The 18205-nt window shown below is 40.7% G+C and overlaps 1 protein-coding gene across 3 annotated transcripts in view; it reads left to right on the top strand.

Annotated features, from left to right (window-relative positions):
* The window catches only part of VNN1 (vanin 1), a 35899-nt gene extending 21147 nt beyond the window's left edge, over window positions 1–14752 (top strand). For all 3 annotated transcript variants that reach the window (XM_056563321.1, XM_056563322.1, XM_056563320.1), the window contains 5 exons: window positions 172–364; window positions 1372–1663; window positions 2862–3232; window positions 11953–12123; window positions 14412–14752. In XM_056563321.1, the coding sequence (XP_056419296.1) occupies window positions 172–364; window positions 1372–1663; window positions 2862–3232; window positions 11953–12123; window positions 14412–14519 (1135 nt within the window). In that variant the 3' untranslated portion in view covers window positions 14520–14752. The remainder of the gene's footprint in view (window positions 1–171; window positions 365–1371; window positions 1664–2861; window positions 3233–11952; window positions 12124–14411) is intronic.
* The last annotated feature ends 3453 nt before the right edge of the window (window positions 14753–18205 follow it).

The raw sequence follows: 18205 nt of genomic DNA, 5'->3' as shown, positions 1-18205 counted from the left end.
GTACCATTTATTTTCTCTGTATACCCTAGAAAATACGTTAAATTTAGGAGTAGCTGCTCTCAGCAGTCAAGAATGACAGCCCATGTTAGGGTCATACCACTATCAATGCATGATACGTATGGATTACAGAAGGTCTACTTTATGACTGTTTGTTGACTTTGAATCATGCAGGTTTGGTCCAGCTCCTGTTCAGACAAGACTGAGTTGCATGGCAAGGAATTATTCCATTTATGTAGCTGCAAATATTGGTGATAAAAAAATGTGCAACAAATCTGATGTTGGATGCCCAGATGACGGCCAATATAACTATAATACTGCTGTAGTATATGACTCCAATGGAACATTAGTAGCACGCTATCATAAGGTATGTCGCTACAGTTTGCTTCACTTTTGATTAATGTATTATGTAATCAATTAAGAATTTTCAGAACTTTTAGTATTTATCAAATTCACATCTTATCTTCTATGGGTTTGTCCAATGTTTGGCATCAACATGTATACCGTAAATAATACTGCCCACCAGTTGACCACCTTTGAAGGCCACAAAAATTAATATCAATAAAACATATTAAAGGCTAGGGTTTTATCCAAGAATAAGTTATTTCATGCCAGATGCAATGGCGCAGAGGGAGTTTCACAGCGAATAGAGCTGATGGGATAGCTGTGCAGTGTGGTGCCACATATTTGTCACAGGTGAGGTCAGGTGAACACAAGGGATTATACAGGTTACTCCCACACTCCATGGATTACAGGGTGTCAGGTGGGTGTGCAATAGGTTTAGATGGTATAATGTCCCCTAGGCCACACCTTTTGCAGTGTCTGGTCTCAGGACAGGTATTGTGCTCCTTATAATGAAGCCAGTCTGCCGGACACAAGGATGAGTAAAAGATTAAATAGTTCTGTAGTTAGAGATCTTGGCAAAAAAAAAAAAAAATGTTTCACAACAAATCAACAAATAGAGGCACAGCCACTTGCAGGGGGGCAATATGATGGCTGGAGTGAGGGGGCACCTTTTGCGAAAAACAAGGTAGTGAATGTGGGTTCCCTGAGTCTATACTCTTTGAAGCCATTAGGTACATGCACCAACCCAGAAAATCTTCGCTGAGCTGTGGACACTGTGGATTTTGTGCAGAATGCAAGGTCCTCATAGAAGCTAAGCTACAGCGCCCACTGGAGGATAATGTTTTTTAGTAATTCTGTGACATTGCTGCCACAACATCATGTCCGGCCTAAAGCTCTTGAATATCTAAGATGGGGCTATGGGGCTCTTGCACTACAGATACAGTATATTATAATATTTCTATAATGTATGGCATATTATAAAACCTTTCAAAATTGTATGGTCAATCTAATGGCACTTCTCTCCTACAGGATAACCTGTTTCTTGGAGAGGTCCAGTTTAATGCACCCAAAGAGCCTGAGATTGTGACCTTTACCACTCCATTTGGAAAATTTGGAATTTTTATATGCTTTGATATCCTTTTTTACAACCCTGCTGTTGCACTGGTAGTAGAGCACAATGTGGACACTATTCTTTTCCCTACTGCATGGATGAACCTTCTTCCTCATCTGACTGCTATAGAATTCCACTCAGCATGGGCTATGGGGATGGGTGTAAATTTACTCTCTTCCAACACCCATAATACAGGCAAGAAAATGACAGGTAAGTCTACAGGCAGTTTTCTATTCATCTCCCCTTGGCGGGAAGGAAGGGTGAGCTGGTCTGGGCCATCTATGCTGCAGGGACCGTCTGGTGGGGTAGGTTAGTCGTTCCGGGCTGTCCATCTTCACCGGGAGGCCCTCTTCTCCACTCCGGGCCGGCCCCAGACTAGTGACGTTGGCTTGACGACGATGCACAGGGACGTCTGTGCGCAGCAGATGTCTGTGAGGTCCCTGCGCATGAACGTCCTTGTGCGTAGTCGTCAAGGCAACGTCACTAGTCCGGGGCCGTCCCAGAGCGGAGAAGAGGGCCTCCCTGGGAAGATAGACAGCCCGGAACGACTAACCCTCCCCACCGGACGGTCCCTGCAGCATAGATGGCCCAGACCAGCTCACCCTTCTTTCCCACCGAGGGGAAGGGAGTAGAAAACTAAAGGGGGGTCTGGATGATGACGAAGGTCGCAGTGATCTTCAACCTGCGGACCTCCAGATGTTTCAAAACTACAACTCCCAGCATGCCTGGACAGCCGATGGCTGTCCGGGCATGCTGGGAGTTGTAGTTTTGCAACATCTGAAGGTCCACAGGTTGAATACCACTGATGAAGGGATTGACAGGCGGTGATGATAAAGGGGGGGATGATGACGAGGGGGATGATGACGGGGGTGTTAATGACGGGGGTCTGGATGATGACAGGTGGGGGGATGATGTATTTCCCACCCTAGGCTTATAGTTGAGTCAATAACTTTTCCTGGGTTTTTGGGGTGAAATTAGGGGTCTCGGCTTATATTCAGGTTGGCTTACACTCGAGTATATACGGTAGTTAATTGCTGCGTAGATTTTCTTGCCTGTTATGTCTATTGCATATCACTCAGAATGGCATAATACAAGACTAGACACAATGCCTTATAAAGTTTTAGAGTAAGATATGGCTGCTTTTTTTAATGGGTTGTATCTGGCATTACAGATTAGCTCCACACACAATACCACACACAACCTGTGGATAGATTTGGCACTATTTTTATAAACCACATTTTTTTTTACTCCTGTACAACTAAAGAACTGAAAGTTATGAATTATAAGAATAATCTGAAATGTACAAGTAATTTCTTAACATTAATACAATAAAATAATGAAAATCCCTCTTATTATTACAATTAATGCAATGATCTGTCATCCATTGTTTTCTTTTTTTAATCCATAGGCAGTGGAATCTTTTCCCCAGATAAGGTTGTGCCATATTACTATAACATGATGAATGAGTCAGGACACCTCCTGATCTCAGAACTTTATTCCCATCCTCGGAATTCTTCAACATACTATCCTGTCAAATGGAACCAGTATGCCTCTCAAATTGAGAACTATCCTTCCAGTACCAATGTATTTAATGGGTTCCTTTTTGCTGATGAATACACTTTTACGGAACTAAAAGAGTTACACGGAGAATATTCAGTTTGCCAAAATGGCTTTTGTTGCCATTTAACTTATAGAATAGCTGAGAAGCACAGTGATGAGGTGTATGTATTTGGTGTTTTTGACGGTCTTCACACAGTTGAAGGAGAATACTATCTACAGGTATTTTTTCCCTTTTCTTTAGGATTTTTTAACGCATACCTTTAATTTCAGGGAACTTTTCGGGATAAGATGTCATGTGAATGTACATGATGAGCCGCAATATTTCTGGCTATTTTATAACTTGTATATGGCAAATCACCAAATTTCTGCTCTGCAGGATCCATCTCTAATTTTCAGTTGTCTCTGAGCTTCTTGAACCTTAGACTCTATGATAACATCCACACAACACACACACACAGAAAGGGATTCTGCTCATTTGTGTCTTTTTCCAAATCAACTGGTGCCAGAAAGTTAAACAGATTTGTAAATTACTACTATTTAAAATACATTGACCCTTCCAGTACTTATCAGCGGCTGTATTCTTCAGAGGAAGTTGTATAGTTCTTTCCAGTCTGACCACAGTGATCTCTGCTGCCACCTCTGACCATGTCAGGAACTGTCCAGAGCAGAAGAAGTTTGCTATTTGGATTTGCTCCTGCTCTGGACAGTTCCTGACATGGACAGAGGTGGCAGTAAAGAGCACTGTGGTCAGATTGAAAAGAATAACTCAACTTTCTCTGCAGTCTGTTTCTATCTGTTTCTGCTTTCTGAACTCACTCCCCCTCCCATCTCACCCTTAACCACTTCATAGATTTATATGGACAGCATGTAATCAGTTCTCTTAGTTAGCTGCTAATGCATTTTGTAAACACAGGATGAAATTGAGCTGCTTTTTCTCAGAGTGAATGAAAGTTTAGCAGGAAAATAAGGGATAGGGGAGCTTTAAACAAGAAGAATATCTTATCACTTTTCTCTGATAAGATATTTTAAGCAGTTTCTTATAATCGTTTTCACTATTGATTGGTGCAATGTTGGTTAAATTGATGCTGACAATTTAATAGAAAACCCTACCATTAGAGCCATAGATAGTAAATAAAATGTGCATACATTCCAGGTAGCATCCAGCAGAGTTTTTAGCACAGTTTGGGATGGGACTGAAAGGAAAAGGTTAAAATACGGAGAAATAATTTATAAAACACATTTTTAGGTTCAACATTCAGTGCTGATTACTTTCTTTATATTTATAGCATTATAATATGTTTTCCTGACACAGAACTCCAAGTTCTTTACATGGTCATGGAGTTAGACAATACACTTGTGTCTGCCATCGGGGGATGGAGTATAGGAGTTTTCTGCATACTGTGAGTTTAATTTACAGTAAAAATAGTATGCATTACATTAAAATATTAGGGGCAAAATCATAGAATGTTTCCGAATATTGTAATAACTTTTATATTGGACTATCAGTATTTAGTAGATATAAACTTTTCAGTAGTCCTTCCTTTATCAAGTTAAAGATGTACTCCGGTGTAAAACTTTTTTTTTAATTTTTTTTAAATCAACTAGTGTCAGAAGGTTAAACAGATATGTAAATTACTTCTATTAAAAAAACGTAATCCTTGCAGTACTTATTAGCTGCTGAATACTACAGAGGAAATTCTTTTCTTTTCGGAACACAGTGCTCTCTGCTGACATCTCTGTCCATTTTAGGAACTAACAGGTAAGTAAAGTGCTTGAGTCGTTTATTCTTCCAACATGCAACGTGTTTCACTGCTACAGCAGCTTCAACAGGCATAACAAGGAACATATGAGTGGGGAATTTATCCAGGTAGTGAATTTATCCAGGTATTTTTACTTGACGTTATACCATGGATTATCTCACTAATAGAACCCATGCACGGAAGAACTTAATCTCACATTTGATTGGATCCACGTCTATTAATAAGACGCTGAAACTGGTATCAGACACTACCGCTCTGTCTGAACTGATGAACTCTTAATAACATGATGGAGATGTTTGGAGACTATGAAAAACTTTGTAAAACAGAAATGCAGCATAACATTGACGTTTTATTTTTCGAAAAGTATCTTGCTAACAATTTTTCTCCACGAGGCTTACGCCTTCCATTCGAATCCTCATTCCCAGAGGACTCTGAGTTTACTCAGGAATGGGATAAATATTTAGAACTATGCTCACAAGGTTTTATGTCTAGCATTGTAGCAAAGAGGAGATTATTAGCTTCTGTCTCGTTGCAGCAAGCCACCACATTGAAACATACATTAGAGGTTTATAGCTCCACGGCTGAAATTGAAAAAAATCGATTCTTCCATTTTCAATCGTTTACATAAATTAGAAATCGATATTATCAATAAAAAAGTTCACAAGTTCCACAGGGACAAACATGACTATTCCTGTGGACAGATACATAAATGGCCTAGAAATAGTCCACATAATAAAAATACACATACTGTATCCAATACAGAACAATCTATGATTGATCCTATACCGGCATCAATCATGAATGATTCTTTACCGATTTCATCTAAATCTAGTGATTCTACTTACAATTACAATAAAAAACAATAATTTTGTTCATACTAGAGTTATTAAAAATTCTACTCAAGGTAATTCAGCTCGATCACACCAGCCAGCTAAACCAAATTCATCATTCAAACCCATTTCCACTGTTCCAGTTCATAAATCCATCTCAAACACTCCACTTCAATTTTTGCCTAACAATTCTGATGTTGTTTCACCTTCTCTTTCACAGCATACACCTCTTCATTCCATTCATTCATCCTTGCACCCTGCACACACAGGATCACCTCATAATTCAGACATCACTCCACATACTTCTCTCCCTCCCATCATGGATACTATATCCATGTCCAGTTACGATATTCCCCCACCTTCTTTCACCACTACTCCTACTAACTCTATTGATCTTTCTTCTCTACCTATTCACTCTAACATGGTTTGTCCACTTTAACCTCCTATTTCTATTTCTTACTCTCTTTCTGCTTCTTCTTCTCATTGCTCTTCACCTTCAGTTCCTGATTCATCTATACTCAATACACACTCTTGCCATTCATTTTCACAGACACCTGACACCCCCTCATTATACACCTCTTCTATCACCCTATGTCCATCACCCATTTCAGATATTTCTTTTTTTTGGATCCTGTTCACACACCCAGTCACCATCCTTCATTGCCTCCGCCCTCCTGCAGCACATCACTCACTACTTTCCACCTCTTATCCAAAACCCACAACACAAATCTTTCCTAAAAAGAAAAAAGCTCACAGACGATGTAGAGGAGGACAGTCTCACAAACACAAGTCTGTCCACCCTCAAAAAGAAAAAAGAAAACTTTTTAATTTATCATCATACACATTATCTATGAGTGAAATTAATCTCCTTTCCAAGGGATTATCTTTTTGTCCAGTATCTAATCCTAATTAATTTCAATTATTTCTTGATTTAAACTAGTACATTAGAAAATTGACACTCATGAGAAATTTTTCTATACAACATAGTCTGAACCGTGTTGAAGTGCCATCCCCTATCCAGTTTGACAACCCAACTGGTTCGACTACACCATTCAAGCATGTGAATGTAAAACCAATTTCTTCATTTTATCCACTTCTCTACCGTGGGAACCATTTAGACACATTTTACTCGGTCGTCATGACCGAATTTAAATGGGCACTGTCATGAAAACAAAAAATTGATATGTTGTAGTACTTAAGTACTACAAAATATCTCTAATATAGTTTAATTAAAAAAAGTGATTTTAAAACAGTTTAAAATCACTTTTAAATTCGGCCACTAGGGGTCGCCCTCCTAGTGGCCGAATGCATTCTGCAGTGACGTCACTACAGAATTTCGACTCATTTCAGCCGGGCAAATTAGTCGAAATTCATTCACTGTGCGCTGGCTTCCTGTCTGTCAATCAAACAGGCAGGAAGCCAGCGCAGTAAAGTCCAGGAGCAGCCGCCCTGGCCGCACCATGCACGCAGCCTGTACCTCAGCCCAGTTGGAGTCTGCACTCTCTCTGCAAACTCCGGTAACTGAATTGGATTCCCCATTTCTCCGCAGCTCGCCGCGCAGCGCAGAGTTCGCTGTCCCGGCTTCTTCTATCCATCTGAGCGACCGGAGGTGAGGGGAGGGGGGTGGGGGCGGGAGGTTGGTATGAATGGGTGCCTCCAGTTGTTTCCCACTACAACTCCCAGCATGCCCTGTAAGCCAATAGATGTCAGGACATGCTGGGAGTTGTAGTTCTGAAACAGCTGGAGGCACCCTGTTAGAACTAAGGGCGGAAGTCCCCCCCCAGCAGGCATCAGTGACGTGGTGCCTGCTGGGGAAGTCTGCCTGGTAGTGAGCACACTACCAGGCAGACAAAATGCCATTTATTAGTCAATAAATATAAAAATAAAGGCAGGGAGGGGGTTAGGGATAGAAGGGCAATAGGCAAGGACAGAAAAAAAAAGAGGGTTGGTGGGAGCTACTATTTAATCATATTGAAAAACGTGATATTAATTTTAATGGTATTGATAATTTAACCAGGATGGAACATCATGCTATTAGAACATTACAAAGCAACAATCAAATTATTATACACCCCGCTGACAAGGGGGGGGCATAACCATTCCCGACCGAGGGGACTATATCCTTGAGTCTCGAAGAATTTTGTCCGATACAAATTATTACATAACTCTTTCTTCAGATCCTTCCAAAAAGTTTCATGATATTTACACTAATAATATCAATACGGCATCGGACAAAAATATTTTCAATAAACAAGAATTATCTTTCCTCACAGTAAAACATTTTTCTTTGCCTAATTTTTATTATCTACCCAAATTGCATAAAAATCCAGTTTATCCCCCGGGCCGACCTATTATTTCAGGCATTTCTTCCTTAACTTCTACTTTATCTCACTTCGTTGATTTGTTCTTACAACCTTATGTTCTAAATTTACCTTCTTATCTTAGGGACTCCTCTCAATTAATTTCGGAACTGCAACAGATTAATTTACTAATTTAGATCAGAGGCTGTGCTATGGGGATGCGTTTTGCCCCCAGTTATGCTAATTTAGTTATGGGGGCATTTGAGGCCGTCCACATAACACAGTCTCTGATCTATTCACCATTTATTTAATTTTTCCGGCATTTTATTGATGATTTATTTTTCCTTTGGACAGGTACAGAAAAGCAAGCGTATGATTTTGTGAATCATTTAAATTCCAACACTTGGGGCTTACAATTCACTATAAATTTTTCTCCCACAAATATAATTTTTTTAGATTTGGAAATCAAGAATTATACAGGTCAAATACACACTAGAACCCACTTTAAGACCGTTGATGTTAATAGTTTTTTAGATTACACCAGCGCTCACTACCCCAGTTGGTTGAGAGGAGTCCCTTATGGTCAGTACCTTAAAATTCGTAAAAATTGCACCACCGATCATGATTTTTCTTTACAGGCACAAATATTAAAGGGGTATTCCAGGCAAAACCTTTTTTTATATCTATCCACTGGTTCCGGGAAGTTAAACAAATTTGTAAATTACTTCTATAAAAAAATCTTAATCCTTCCGATAGTTATTAGCTTCTGAAGTTTTCTGTCTAACTGCTCAATGATGATGTCACGTCCCGGGAGCTGTGCATGATGGGAGAATATCCCCATAGGAACTGCACAGGACGTGAGTCATCAGAGAGCAGTTAGACAGAAAACAACAACTCAACTTCAGAAGCTAATAACTATTGGAAGGATTAAGATTTTTTTAATAGAAGCAATTTACAAATCTGTTTAACTTTCCGGAGCCAGTTGATATATAAAAACAAGTTTTGGCCTGGAATACCCCTTTAAAACAACGATTTCTACCTCTGGACAGTTCCTAAAATGGACAGCAGAGGTCAGCAGAGAGCACTGTGGTCATGACATCAGAGAAATCTAAAAAGTAAAGCATTTCCTCTGTAGTATATAGCCCCTAAAAAGTACTCTAAGGATTAAGATTTTTTAATAGAAGTAATTTACTAATCTGTTTAACTTTCTGGCACCAGTTGATTTAAAAAATAAATAAAAAGTTTTCCACAGGAGTACCCCTTTAAAGAATAAAGAGTTTTGAATGTTAGACATTCACTTTAAGCATTAGAAAATAGTGAGTGGTGCAGTTGGACAAAGCGTTTTTCTGTTTTTGCACTTTCGTTTTTTTTCCTCCTTACCTTTTAAATATCATATCTCAATTTTGCACCTAAAAATCCATATGATGGCTTATTTTTTGCACCACCAATTCTAATTTGTAATGACATCAGTCATTTTACCCAAAAATCTACAGAGAAACGGAAAAAAAAATTGTTGGAAAGAAAAAACGCCATTTAGTAAATTTTGGGGGCTTCCGTTTCTACGCAGTACATTTTTCGGTAAAAATGAAACCTTCTCTTTATTCTGTAGGTCCATACGGTTAAAATGATACCCTACTTATATAGGTTTGATTTTGTCGTACTTCTGGAAAAAATCATAACTACATGCAGGAAAATTAATATGTTTAAAATTGTCCTTTTATGACCCCTATAACTTTTACATTTTTCCACATACAGGGCTCATTTTTTGCAGCATGATCTGAAGTTTTCATCAGTACCATATTTGTTTTGATCGCTTTTTATTCACTTATTTATGGTACAAAAAGTGACCAAAAATACGCTGTTTTGGACCTTGGAATTCAAACTTTTATTAGGGAAGAGGTTAAATCATCTTTATTTACTTTTTTTTCACTTTTGTTTTTGCAATGTTGAAGCCCCCATAGGGGACTATAACATGCAGTACATTGATTCAGTACACTGAACAATGCCATTGCATTACAATGCATTGATCAGTGTTATCGGTGGTTGATTGCTCAAGCCTGGATTTCAGGCTTGGAGCAATAAATCGTCGATCGGACGCACAGGAGGCAGGTAAAGCACCCTCCTGATGCATCCTAGCTGTTCGGGACATCGCGATTTTACCCCGATGGGTCTGATCAGCCCAACTGAGCTGCCAGGAAGCTTTCACTTTCACTTTAAATGTGGTGATCAACTTTGATCGCCATATCTATAGAGTTAATGCCGGACATCTGCCTGAACTGCGATGTCCGGCATTAGCCACGGGGACCTTGCGGGTATGATACAAGTTCAGCTCCTGAGCTTGCTTCATGACCCTCCCGTGCCGCAGCGCCGTTTAGAAAAGGCAATTTGCGGCAAGGGATTAACCCCTTAACGATGCAAGACGTATATTAACATCCTGAGGCGGCTTCCAATATGTGAAGCGCGCTCAGGGGCTGAGTCCGCCTCATACCCAGAAGGTCCAGGTTGCCGGTTAGCTCAGTGGGCTGTTCAGGACTGCCGCGGTGAAATTGCTTCTTACCTTGCTTCCTACCGTCCGATCGTCGCTCTGCTGCTCCATGCCTGAGATCCAGGCTGGAGCAGCACAGCACAGATAACACTGATTAATGCTATGCTATGGCATAGCATTGAACAGTGTATGCAATCAAAGGATTGCATGTAATAGTCCCCTCTTGGGAGTGTAAAAAAAGTTTTAAAAAAAGTTAATAAATGTGATTTAACCCCTTCAGTAATAAAAGTTTGAATCAACTCCCCTTTTCCCATTAAAGAAAAGGTAAAGAAAAATTAACATATGTGATATGTGATATCATCGCGTGCGTAAATGTCCAAACTATAAAAAATATAATGTTAATTAAACCGCACGGTCAATGAAGTCCTAAATTGCATATTTTTGGTCACTTTGTATACCCTAAAAAATGTATAAAAAGCGATCAAAAAGTCCCATTAAAACAAAAACTTCAGATCACGGGGCAAAAAAATGAGCCCTCATGAAGCCCCATATAAGAAGCCCCATATACGAAAAAATAAAAAAGTTATAGGGGTCAGAAGATGACAATTTTACACATACTAATTTTGGTGCATGTAGTTATAATTTTTTTAAAGTAGTAAAATAAAATAAAACCTATATAAATTAGGTATCCTTGTAACCGTATGGACCTACAGAATAAAGGTATAGTGTCATTTTTACAAAAAGTGTACTGCATAGAATCGGAAGCCCCCAAAAGTTACAAAATTTAATTTTTTTTCCATTTTTGCCCCACACATTTTTTTTTCTGCTTTCGCCGTAAATTTTGTGGTGAAATTATGGATGTCATTATAAAGTACAATTTGGTGGTGCAAAAAATACGCCCTCATATAGGACTGTAGGTGCAAAATTAAAAGCGTTATGATTTTTAGGAAAAACGAAAATGCAAAAATTTAAAAAATCTGCATCCTTAAGGGATTAAAAGGCATCTTAAAAAAATTAAAAAGCAATCTGATTGGTTAATATGGGCAACTGCAGCACTTTTTCTCTACAAAGGTTTTGATAAATCTCCCCCTATGAGTTTATGTTGGTACACCTAGTTGCAGGTTTCTTAGTTACTGTTAAAGAAGAAGTATCATGGAAAAAGATTATAAGTTTTAGATTGTGGGAAGTCTGAGCACTGAGGCCCCCTGTATGGATCCCTGGCTCTCTTCCACAGAGGTGCATCCCAACCCCTCTATATAGCTTTATGGGAGATGCAAAGATTGCCGAATGTCTCTCTCATAGAGCTATATGGAGGGGGCGTGGTGGCCTCTGCTTCAGGGGGAGGGGGGGGGGTCATGACGCGCCGCTGTGGAAAAGAGCTGGGGCTACTCACAGGAGATTGCAGGGGAGGGCCCAGCGCTCGGACCACCCGCAATCTAAATCTTATCCCCTATCCTGCGGATAGGAAATAAGTGTTTATTCATGATACTTCTTTAATATCAGAAAAGGTTGACCTATTCACAATGTTTTTGTTGTTGTTCACACTGTTTTCTCCATTTCCCAGGTATGCACCTTGCTGAAATGTCAGAGTATGGATTTGAACTCATGTGGAGAATCTGTAGAGACATCCTTCACAAGATTTGACTCATTTTCCATAAGTGGGAATTTTTCTACTTCATTTGTATTCCCTGAAGTTTTGCTGACAAATATTCATTTGGCTCCTGATATGTTCCAGGTAAATAACACTTCTGAATTGATATTGTTTATTTATATAAAAAGCTAAAGTTGGTCAGTAATACACAACTATTGCATGAAATTAGTATACAGGCGCAAGCTTTTCATAGTGTAGGGTCCGACCCAAATGAGGTCACCTTATCTTGGTGGGGTGGTACACACTATTTGGCCAAATGGTAAGCTAAGAACCTCTTTTTTCACTATAGCAGTACTGAAAAGTAAAACATGTAATATTTCATATGTAGCTTAACGCTAACAGTGTGCTACTGTTATCCTCTTGTTTGAATTTTTTATTTATAGAGATAAATATGTATTGGAGCATATAAATAGGAAGTGTTAGCCATTCAAGATCAGTTATTCTTTCTGAATTACAACTCAAACTCGCTCCATGACAAATAAACAAACAAACAGACAAGCAAACCAAAAAACAAAACAAGAAACAAAGCAATCATGCAAACAATAAGCCACCCCAAATCCCAGTAAATAAAAATGCTAAATATAAAAAAAAAAATATTTTCTAAGGAAGACTGATCATAAATACAGTCTATTAAGACAAAAAAAAAATCAAAAAAAAAATATAACATAGACATGTACAGGTAAATCCTTTATCATAAAAATAAAAAAAGTACCAAATCTATATGTAAGCCACGTCTAACCTCAAATTAAGGGTCAGAACCCACTGGACAGAACTAGAGAGGCCATCTGTAATTAAAAATATCACAAATCCTAAAAAGTGAATACACTAGCTGGAGAAAATATGAATATTATATACTGTATTTCAGAATAATGCTCTATAAAGATCTCACAGGTCCAAAGACAAAAGCCTAGAAGGCTGGAGCCCCCAACATATCCATGTAGACCACATAGCCTCATCTGGGATCAATAAGAAATAGACTTTACCCAGAGTAAACCCTTAAATCAACATAGAAATTCTAGTGGTCATCACTAGTGCTACAGATTCAATGATAATTGTAGGCTGCACTTGAACTTGCCAGGGAAATTGGGCCAAAAATCCAGTGTTAGCACTAACATGCTTGATGCTTGGTAACTATGACATCTCTTCCTTCAGAACACACACACATACAGAATGAGTAACTGTATTGGCATCCTGAGGACACTTAAGCAATATAAAGGGGTTCAAATGAAACCACCCCTTGCATATTTACCTGGATGTCACTCATTTTCAGTTGTTTTGACTGGCTTTGAGGTATAAGTCTAAAGATGAGTAGTGTTGCTCGTGAATATTCGCAATGCGAATTTTATTCGCAAATATCACATATTCGCGAATTCACGAATATTCGCGAATATAGCACTATATATTCGCAATTACGAATATTCGTTTTTTTTTTATTACATTTTTTTTCACAGTGCACATCACAGTGATCATCCCTCTCTGCTTCCAGCTTATGTGGTGTAAAGAAGGCTCTAATACTACTGTGTTAGACTGGCGTGCGAATTTTCGCATAAGCGAAAATAAGCATATGTGAAAATATGCTGCAAATATCACGAATATGCGAATTTAGCGGATATATGACGAATATTCGTCCATATATTCGCGAAATATCGCGAATTCGTATATGGCCTATGCCGCTCAACACTAAAGATGAGGCAGATTTTTAGAAGTTTTGCAGAACTTGTATTTTCAAAGCAGTATTGTCTCCACTCTGCTCCTCCCTCTCTCCCATGGCAAAGCATCATCCGCTGCGGTCTCAGAAAGTTTGAATGGATCTTGTCTTTGAGCTCTAGCCCCTTCTCCTAAGTAATGTCATGACTTATGACCAGCCTCTTCAGCCTACATCACTATCTCCCTGTCATATACATCTTTATTGAGACATTTAGGAAGAATGACATGTGTTTATGGCTTGTGCTGAGCAATGCCACAGGGAGATGGGCAGATAGGGAATGAATGCAGCAGATGCATTAATAGGAGGGGAGAAGGCAGGGTGGGATGACTGTGAATGGAGAGGTGAGGGAAACCAATACATTCTGGGAATTATATTGCTTAAACTTAGATTGCTAAACTTCCGGCCAAGTATGACCAAATAGGACAGGATTAAGACCCCCAAAACAAATGGTGGTTTTGGTGGTTTCAGAACTGGGGTAGGCAAGTACACGAGGCTTAATGCTTCTTCAGAATTGTTATGTTTTTTTTTTGTTTTTTTTTTACCTGACATCAGAATACCCCTTTTAAGCTCAGGACTCATCCCCAATATAAAAAAAAAATGAGTAAAATGTAGGAACAGTAAAGCAATAAATATATTATGTCATGTTACTATGATTGTTTTTCAGGTGTTAAAGGATGGACGTCTTATAAGTAAATCTGGAGTTTCTTCACAACCATTGTTAAGTGCAACTCTGTTTGGAAGATGGTATCAAAAAGACCCAACTTCAAAGTGATGTAGATTCAATATTTAAAGCAGAAAGAAATGTTCTGTGCCATTTCACAAATATCATAAAGTCTATTGATTTCAGTGATATTTTATATTCCAGTTTTCTTTTTTTTTTGCATCTAATTTTAATATATTTTATGTCAATGAACTCTTACCATTGTTATAAGATTTTGTGTAACATAGGTTAAAGATTTATAAGTAATAAAATTCATTGCACATTCAAAGAAATGTCTCTTAAATAATTTAGACAACATATATTACAATTACCTACAATCTCGATCACAAGTGTGGTAGTCGGAGGATTGGAAACTAGTTAGTGTGATGGATACTAGGCTGGCTGGATGTCAGGTTCGTAATGCCAGACACAGGGTAGCAGTCAATCTATAGAATGATGATGTAGTATATAGTATGTAGTGGTTTCACTTACCACTGCTCCAAAGGAAGCGGCTATCCATAGCAAAGAACTGGCGAAATATATAATCTCAAAAGCCAGAATGTTGCCAGAGTTGAGGGCCAGGAATACAAAACCAGTACAGTAGATACAGACACTGCATCTACTGACACTTTGCTGGACACTTGAATAAACTCAGCTGGTGAGATGTCACTGTCCCAGTCTTTAGGAATTATATAATTTGTAGTACTTTATTGGTAACTTTAGACTTGACTTGACTAGTGACTAACTAGACTGAAGAAAGACATTGTACTGACTGAATTTGTGACAGATTTGACATTTGCTAAACTTGACTGAGGACAGACTTCACTGGTCACTGACTTTGCTCAGCTTAGCCTCTCCTTTGATACATGATCAGGCTCAGAGGCTTGCGGTCTAAGGATCAAGCAAAAACAAAGGGAAAAGATCAGCTCACCAATTTAGCAGCTTCTAGCGGACACCAGCACAACCTTCCTCTTGGAAGCAGTTGGATCATCACTGGAGCCAAGTCTCCAGGTGAGGCAATCAGCAAAGGGTGAAATCCGTCTCCCAGTAGGTAAAATCCAAGGTTTATTAAGTCATGTTAAAATCCAAATGAAACAGACAAATAGAGAATAAAAAGGACAAATGGAACTCACCAACGAGTTTCGACTTGTTAACAAGTCTTAGTCATGTTACCAAATGATAGTGTAGAACAGCTTAAGTGTAGAACAGCTTTAAATACCCCAATGTATCTAGGATTTCCTTTCGGTCTTAGGATCAGTACGGCATGTGTTGACCTCGGGCTTGTCCCTATTACTTTTTAAAAGTTTACTAAACTACAGACTAATGGCTGGTTCCCTACACTGACTGTTCTCCAGGAAGAGTGCGTACTGCCGGGATATTCACAGGAGCAGTCTGTGGTTGCTTGCAGAGCCTCTCTCACTCACTTATGTTTTCGTGAGTAAAGATGAGACACCAATGACATGAGGACATTCAGAAGAGAGACCCCAGAGGCTAGTCCATTGCATGGACAGGCCGGCACAGGGAATCTCCTGTACCTACCTACCTCCATCTTGCTAGAGGACTTTTGTCTTAAAGCGCCACTTAAATCACAACTGCAGCGTTAAAACACGTATCCCCTATCCACGTTAGGGGATAAGTGTTTGAGTGCGGGGGGCCCAGCTCTCCTGCACGGGGCCCCTGTATTAGAGCTCAGTGTGAGCGCTTATGCACACAGCATCGACCTAGAGAGGTCGACAGTTACGCCCCCTCTCCGCCCCCTCCCCATACAGTTCTATGGGAGGAACAAACGCTGCCTCTCCGCCTCTCCAATAGAACTACATGGAGGAGGCGTTTCTGCCCCTACGTCCCATTGCGGCCAGCATGCCTCCTGCACGGGAGAGCCGCGGCGGAGCCGTGGCACAGTGCGGATAGGGATAAGTTGTTTCCGGCCACAGATGGCCTTTAAGTTATGATTCCACCTTGGCAGAGGGATTCACTAATAAGGTTACGACTGTGTCTGGCTCTGATTCTATTGGTTGGAAACATATCCTCACTAAAGGAGTAAGGGCAGCAGGCTTGGTAGAAAGTCCCCACTGAGGTTGTAAGGGAGCTGCAAGCTGAGGTGTTCCTTGCCTTCTTCCTGAGGCCAGACTCTAACTAACTTTGTCTCCTCCCTGTCCCAGGGAACTACGGTTGAAACAAGGCTGCCCTTAGCCCTGATTGGCTGAAGGGTGACATGTGACTTCACACTAACTAACTTTATACAGAATGATTGTTACTCCCAGTTAACCCCTGCAGGGGCATGCCTAGAGCATTTGGCACCTGGGGCAGACCCTTTTTTTGACACCCCCCACCCCCACCTGGGGCAGACCCTGTGTTTGCCCCATCCCCTCTAACCTAAGAAAGTAAGAAAACACGCACAAACTTTTTTCAATGTTTTCAATAATATTTATTGCACAAATTTGTAAACTCTATATCAACTTGAAAAAACTAGAACTGTGAAAAATAAAGTAACTTAGAAATAAATTAACCCCTTAAGGCCTCAGCCCATTTGGGCCTTAAGGACTCAGACAATTTTATTTTTACGTTTTCGTTTTTTCCTCCACGCCTTCAAAAAATCATAACTCTTTTATATTTTCATCCACAGACTAGAATGAGGGCTTGTTTTTTTGCGTGACCAGTTGTCCGTTGTAATGGCATCACTCATTTTACCATAAAATTTTACCATTTTACCATAAGTTGCTAAGTATTCACCAGAGCCCGCCGCAAAGCGGGATGGTCTTGCAGCGGTGGTAGCAACCAGGTCGTATCCACTGGCAACGGCTCAACCTCTCTGACTGCTGAGATAAGCGCGGTACAAGGGAGTAGACAAGAGCAAGGTCAGACGTAGCAGAAGGTCGGGACAGGCGGCAAGGTTCGTAGTCAATGGTGGAATAGCAGGAGGTCTGGAACACAGTATGGGTAACACAGTAAAGCTTTCTCAAGGCACAAGGCAACAAGATCCGGCAAGGGAGTGCAGGGGAAGTGAGGTATAAGTAGGGTAGGAACAGGTGCAAGCTAATCAGGGTAATTGGACCAGGCACCATCATTGGTGCACTGGCCCTTTAAATCTCAGAGGGCTGGCGCGTGCGCGCCCTAGAGAGCGGAGCCGCGCGCGCCAGAGCATGACAGCCGGGGACCGGGACAGGCAAGTGACCTGGGATGCGATTCGCGAGCGGGCGCGTCCCGCTATGCGAATCGCATCTCCGCCGGCAATGTCAGTGCAGCGCTCCCAGTCAGCGGGTCTGACCGGGGCGCTGCAAGGAGAGAAACGCCGTGAGCGCTTCGGGCAGGAGCAGGGACCCGGAGCGCTCGGCGGAACAGTACCCCCCCTTAGGTCTCCCCCTCTTTTTGTCGGGATATCGCTCCACCTGGGACAAGGATATTGGGAGCGATTGTAGAGTCTCCTTCTGGGGGACAGTGAAGTCCTGGGTATACTCAAGAATGGCAGACCGGTCAGAAGGAGTGGGAATGGGGGGGGGGGGGGGCAGAGGGTGAGGCTTGGCACAGAGCAGAGTGTCACCAGGATGGGGACTATGAGGAGGCACGGCACAGTCCTGACAGGCCTTGGGGAGAGCAGGCACAGGAGGAGACACTGAGGACCGACAGACGGGGCTGGGAGCAGACGTGAGGCACTCCTTGCGGCAAGCAGGACCCCAATTCTTGATCTCTCCGGTGGTCCAGTCAAGGGTGGGAGAATGGTGCTGGAGCCATGGCAAACCGAGGAGAATTTCAGAGGT

The sequence above is a fragment of the Hyla sarda genome, chromosome 3, assembly GCF_029499605.1.
Source record: "Hyla sarda isolate aHylSar1 chromosome 3, aHylSar1.hap1, whole genome shotgun sequence".
NCBI classification, from domain to species: Eukaryota; Metazoa; Chordata; class Amphibia; order Anura; family Hylidae; genus Hyla; species Hyla sarda.
This window is presented reverse-complemented; position numbering and strand designations above follow the sequence as displayed.